At 43.5% G+C, this 6,508-nt stretch overlaps 1 protein-coding gene across 2 annotated transcripts in view; it reads left to right on the top strand.

The window, feature by feature from the left end:
* The window catches only part of psen2 (presenilin 2), a 16,829-nt gene that overhangs the window by 7,129 nt on the left and 3,192 nt on the right, over positions 1–6,508 (top strand). The window contains exons 5-10 of one of the 2 annotated variants that reach the window (XM_020620308.1): positions 1,788–1,855; positions 2,102–2,322; positions 2,495–2,593; positions 5,567–5,632; positions 6,198–6,284; positions 6,431–6,508. In XM_020620308.1, the coding sequence (XP_020475964.1) occupies positions 1,788–1,855; positions 2,102–2,322; positions 2,495–2,593; positions 5,567–5,632; positions 6,198–6,284; positions 6,431–6,508 (619 nt within the window). Of the gene's footprint in view, positions 1–1,787; positions 1,856–2,101; positions 2,323–2,494; positions 2,594–5,566; positions 5,633–6,197; positions 6,338–6,430 lie in introns of both variants that reach the window. The other variant, XM_020620307.1, reaches the window with a different exon arrangement.

Genomic DNA, 6,508 nt, shown 5'->3' with positions numbered 1-6,508 from the left:
TGTATGAACGAGAGGGAGGGAAGTGGAACAGTGAGGTTACAGGGGGCTGAGGTCAAGAAGGTGCAGGAGTTTAAGTATTTGGGGTGGAAAGTCCCGTGTGATGGGGAGTGTAGGAAAGAGGGGAAGAGGCGAGTGCAGGCGGGTTGGAGTGGGTGGAGAAAGGTGTCAGGAGTGTTGTGTGACAGAAGAGTGTCAGCAAGAATCAAAGGAAAGGTGTACAAGACAGTAGTGAGACCAGCTATGCTGTATGGGTTAGAGACTGTAGCAGTGAGGAAAAGACAAGAGGCAGAGATGGAGGTAGCAGAGATGAGGATGTTGAGGTTCTCTTTAGGAGTGACCAGGATGGACAGGATTAGGAATGAGCACATCAGAGGGACAGCTCAGGTCGGCTGTTTTGGGGACAAGGTCAGAGAGGCCAGATTGAGATGGTTTGGACATGTGCAGAGGAGGGATAGTGGTTTTATTGGTAGAAGGATGTTGGAGATGGAGCTGCCAGGCAAGAGGTCAAGAGGAAGGCCAAAGAGGAGATATATGGATGTGCTAAAAGAGGACATGAAGTTAACTGGGGTGAGAGTAGAGGATGCTGAGGATAGAGTTAGGTGGAAACAGATGATTCGCTGTGGCGACCCCTAACGGGAACAGCCGGAAGAAGAAGTGTGTGTGTGAGGATGTAAAGTGCTTTCACCAAAACACCTTTGGCTTTTCACATGGTTACTTGCTTGAAGGTCAGACAGTATATTGGAGGTGATCCTGGCTCTGGCTTTTCAAATGGCCCCTGAAACGCTGCTTTCAGTTGCCTAGTCAAAGTTTGGTGAGGACAGCATCACAGCAGCGCCATAGTGGGGCAGCGGCCTTGAAAAGAAAAACAGTGAGAATCTTTATTTTTGGCATAACTGTATTTATAAATGCAATCTGCACTTTCAACATTGTTTTTGTTATTTCTTTGACTGTTTACAAAGGGAGTGAAACAATAAAACTGATACCTTTAAAACTTGTTTAGGGAGAAGCTTGATGCTGCACAGAACAGGCACTGAGAGATAGTGTGATGGAGGTGATCCTGATGAGAGAAAACAGAAAGACTCTGTTATAAACTGAAGTCTATCAAACAAAATATGTTAGAACCTTGGACAGTATTTGTATACCTTGAGCTCTGCTGGAGGGCAGGAAACCATTTCAGTCCAGTACCACTTCACAAAGACACATTTTGTAAAGCTCCACTATGAAGTGGAGGGATCACAGAGGACCTGAAGGAAAAGGTTAATGTAAATACCACTGTAGCTCTACTACAAAAGAACAGAGCAACAACAGTGTCAGATCTGTTGACTTAATACAGTATGAATAGATAAATTAACAATTAAAACACAAGGAAAGTTTTTTTTAAGTAAAAAGTACTGATGAGTGAAACTTGTAGCTAAAAAATTAAAAAGACAACTTTATAATACCTTTTACTCTGTTCTGAAGAAATATGTCACTCAGCCTCCACACGCATTTTCTTCAAAAAATCCATTTCTCTAGTTATTTTTTTTATGTCAAAAGTGAAAACATCTCCATGAAGTGATCTAAGTTAATTATACGTATATGTATGAAGGGATATATGAAGTCGATCAGGCTGGAGTGGAAAATGTTTGACTTGACCGTTTGGGCAAATTTGTACAAAACAGTAAAAAAAAAAGTGACTTTCTAAATGTTTATAAGTTGCTGATTTTGTGTGCAGCTGAATTTTCTGCTGCTAGAGGGCGCTCTCACCTGAGCAGCTCTGATGGATTTGATGTGTTTGTGTTGCTTAGTTCATCCACGGCTGGCTCATCCTGTCCTCGCTCATGCTGCTCTTCTGGTTCAGCTTCATGTACCTGGGGTGAGTCCTGCTCTCTCTCTTTGACTTTATTTGACTTTAAGTAATAACTTTATTTTAACTTCAGCCATGGAAAAGTCTGATCCAAAACATGTGTTGACCTCAGACACGATTCAAGTCAACAACCTGCAGGAACAGTTTTATTTTGAGTTGGATGTGGGTTGAAGAGTCTACATTATTTACAGAGACCCTAGAGTCTTGCAGGTTAAGGCAACATGTTATTATTTGGGGTCTTCCTTTGTGCCGCAGTGAAGTGTTTAAGACGTACAACTTGGCGGTGGACTACCCGACAGTGGGGGTGATCATCTGGAACTTCGGGGCAGTGGGGATGATCTGCATCCACTGGAAGGGCCCCCTCCAGCTGCAGCAGGCCTATCTGATCCTCATCAGTGCCCTCATGGCCCTCGTCTTCATCAAATACCTGCCTGAGTGGTCGGCCTGGGTCATCCTGGGAGCCATCTCTGTCTACGGTGAGTCCAGAGTCCTGGAGGATTATCTGACCACCTTTGATGAGCAGGTTTTGAATTAAATGACTTTTTCCATGTCTGCCAACACAGAGACATTTCAGTCTGTGTTTGTTTACAGTGCTCCTTGTTTCCGCTTTCCCATCATGCCTTGCTCAGGGTGTTTGTGTTGTTGCAGACCTGGTGGCCGTCCTGTCTCCTAAAGGCCCTCTGCGGATGTTGGTGGAGACGGCTCAGGAACGCAACGAGCCCATCTTCCCTGCCCTCATCTACTCCTGTGAGTCCTGCGCACTGTTACTGTAAAACCAGTCTTTCCCACAGAGTTAGATTCTGGCTGCTCATGGGGGGTGTCATTCTTCATAACTTTTTTAAATTAATTATACTAATACTATAATAGGAGCTTCTGTGCTGTTCATCTGACCTGTCACTCCTGCACTAGCTCTCCCATGGCTGCTGCCCTCCTCCTACATGTCTCTCTTCCTGCTTCAGCAGCGCCAGTAAATATTGTGTAAATATTAAATAGTAAATATTATTCAACTGTGTTGAAGGCGGAGCAGTAGTCAATGAAGAGTATCCTGATGTAGGAGTCTCCATTTTCCAGGTGAGAAAGGGAATAGTGGAGGGGAGCCGCGATGGCGTCTGAGGTGGCCCTGTTGGGCCAGTAAGCATACTGCAGGGGGTCCAGGGTGCCCGGGATACTGCTCTGAATGCGGGCCAGCACTACTCTCTCAAAACACTTCATAATGATTGGGGTGAGTACCACTGGCCTGTAGTTGTTGAGGCAGGTGACCGGGCTCTTCTTGGGAAGGGGGATGATGGTTGTGGTCTTAAAGCAAAAAAATGTTCAGACTTTGTGAGATGCAATGATACAAATATCTGTGAGCCGCTGAAGAGGATTAACCTATAACAGGAAATTCTATACTCCATTCAATGTGACACAAGTCACGCACAAGGCTCAGCAGCATAATGCATGTAGTGATGCACTGATCAGTTGGCGGAGATTGGAAATTGCCAGTTTTCAGTGTGATCGGCTTTGAAATATCTGATTCTGTGCTGGTCAGATTTAGAGGCACGACAGTCCAAGTTATGCACACAGTGGCATAGACCAAAAGTGTAGCATATGCAGGGCGTAGCATCTCGTGCACCTCGAACAAGATTGGGGCTCGTGTCTGTATAAGGTGCCTGATCACTCGCATACTGGAAGTGTTTGGTGTACAAAAGCAAACAGAGGAGCCCAAAAGAAAAAACTACATACTTCAAAAAGAATGTGTGCTCAGCAGGACTGATGTAACAGACATTCTTCTGTTTCTATTACCATTTGCGCCTGTTTATACAGGTGCAGCTCAATAAATTGGAATATTGTGGAAAAGTCAATTTATTTCGGTAATTCAACTTAAATAGTGAAACTCGTGTGTCATATACATTCAGTACACACAGACTGAAATAGTTTAAGCTGTTGGGTCTTTTAATTGTGATGATTTTGCTCACATTTAACAAAAACCCACCAATTCACTATCTCAATAAATTAGAATGTTACTGTAAACATGATCCAGAGTGTTCTTGCCCCGAGTGGGAATGTTCACATGTTGGTAATATTTGGGGAGTACAGTCTTTAAATTGCACTGGTTAGTTGCACTGGTAGTTGTTTTGCTAATCACACTGATTGGACTCATCTGCTGTCCCATGTTTTTCAGTATTCACCTGGACTGGGGGGGCAAACATTCAGTGTCAGAGTTTATGAACTAGCATTAACTTGATCCACTTGCAGAACAGTCCATATACAGTACATCCACGTTAGCCTTGCTAGCCTTACTAGCTTACTAGTAACATTACAGTAGTAGTAAATTTAAAAAATCATAAACATAAATAAATACTCTAATTACACAAGCACATTGGTCACCGAAGCACTTTTACTGCCCACAGAGCTGTTTGTCATAGGTATAGCATCACTGACAGCTGTCGGTGAAGACTGCAACATTATTAGCTGTGTTCATAATAACAGTGCTGTGCACCATGGGACTTGTGATGTCGGGGTCTGTTTGCTACCCAGTGTGTCCACTAGTCAGTAGTAAAAGCAAGCTCCTGAATGAGGCTTCATCTCGCCAACACCACCAGTAACTGAACACGTCTGTTGTTGTAAACATGCGTGAGGTGACTTGTGTTGAGTTTCATCTGTTCACCTCTGGAGCATTTTATAGACTTTACGTTGTCGATAGTCGAGAGGATGACATGCAGCAGATTAGTGATGTGCAAATGAAGCAGTGAACCAGTATTGAACCACTTCATCAATTGTCCCGAAAATGGGTTCATTCATTCAAAGCTTTGTTTCAGTGACATCTAGTGGCAAAATAGAAGACAGCAAAACAGTGTCATAATGATGTGATGAGTGTAAATAAGGTTTGTGTGAATGATGTAAATACATTTTTGTAAAGACTGATTGATTGGTAAGTTGATTCTATAAACTGAGTAAATGGGAGAAGGCGTGCTTGGGGAAACAGAGGATGTGCTAGGATGGGATTATGTAAGTGGGGTGGAAAGTCAAAGATTTTTATTTAGAAACAGTAGTTTTCACGTTAGGAAGCATCTCGCGCTACGAATCAGTATCGACTGGTTTGAACCAGTCACGTGATTCACTCAGGGGAACGAAGCGGTTTCTGCTTCAGATGTCATCGGTGTCAGACGGCCATCACTACAGCAGATAGCTCTTTTCAGCCAGAAAGAACAGAAAGTCCCTGTTCGCATTTCCACCAAATGAAGTGAGAACACTCAGGACATTTGATCCATGACGGATTAAAACTGACGGCAGCATTTAAACAACAGTACAGACTCATCTGGCGGGTGTTCTTCATACTTGGCTAAACAGATCCCAGATCAAATGGGCAATCCTGGATTTTCTAATGCCAGCTAAAGTTATCTGGATATTTCAGTCCTTCAGCTCTCTACTGTGTTATGGATTAGAAAAGATGGATTCTGTCATCCAAGATCAGCGCAGGCTCTCGTGGTCGGTGACTAGACCGTGTATAATGACCACTGAAACCACGATCAACTGGTTTCTGATTGGCTACACCAGATGTCTAAAGAGAAAGCGTGGCCTGTCGCCGCAGCAGAGACAGAGCTTTTGCTGGAGGCCACGGGGAATTTAAAGATTTAATTTGCACCTAACTGTAAAATGCAGAGAAACAAAACCGTATTTCAGCCATATGTGCACCAGCTGATTGTTTCTTTGTTTATTCTGTGTGTGTGTCTCCAGCTGCCATGGTGTGGACGGTGGGGATGGCAAGCCCGGTGGACGCGCAGCGCTCTGAATACGAAACAGGTCCACCATTACACAACAGCTGTTTCCTGCACAGAATCATGGGCAACGAGGGATGGACAGAATATCAAGAACACCTGTACGATCAGAAACAGCTGATTGAGGACATGCCTGAGGCTCTGATGTGTTCTTGTTATTTTGTCCACTTCTTGTTTATGTCCACAGGGTGATGAGCTGGATGTTCTCAGCTCCTTTTGGTTATCAACAACTTAACAGCTTCACTGAAATGGAAATTAGAAAGTGATTTAAGTTTGGATTTAAATTGAATATTAAAACTAACAGCGAAAGGCACGTTTTAAATGTGCTGATAAATACATCCACTTATATTCCATTTGTTTGTTGACAAGTATTAATTCAGTTTGTCTTTTAAAACGGGAATAGAATCATTGTTCAGCAGATTTTATAATAATTTAGTTGGACTATTTTAACAAATTTAATTAAAAACTTTATCAAAGGTTCTTTGTGTGTAAACTTGGCCAACCTATGAAGTAAAAAGGGATTCGTTTTCTCTGGTGTCGATCAGCTCATTGTATCAACTTTGTCTCTTAACCATCATTCTGCTTTTCAGACGAGGAGGCGGAGCAGAGCGCTGGGAGGGCGGAGCCTGAAAGCCGACGGCCCCGCTCGGGTCCGGACGAGGAGCTGGAGGAGGACAGTGAGTTCAGTAACATGTTTGATCTGTGAGGAAGGAAACCGTTGAACTTTTAGGTTCTTGGTTTGTTTTTGTTCAAAATGACGTAAGGAAGAAAAGTGTGTTTGGTTTCCCTCTGACAGATTAATGTGTGTATCATGTGTTCTTAGGGGGCGTGAAGCTCGGCCTTGGGGATTTCATCTTCTACAGCGTTCTGGTCGGAAAAGCCGCAGCGACCGGCGGAGACT

This window comes from Monopterus albus, unplaced genomic scaffold (genome assembly GCF_001952655.1).
Source record: "Monopterus albus unplaced genomic scaffold, M_albus_1.0 scaffold235.1, whole genome shotgun sequence".
Classification (NCBI taxonomy): Eukaryota; Metazoa; Chordata; class Actinopteri; order Synbranchiformes; family Synbranchidae; genus Monopterus; species Monopterus albus.
Note: the sequence above shows the minus strand (reverse complement) of the source record. Positions and strands in the feature narration are given on the sequence as shown.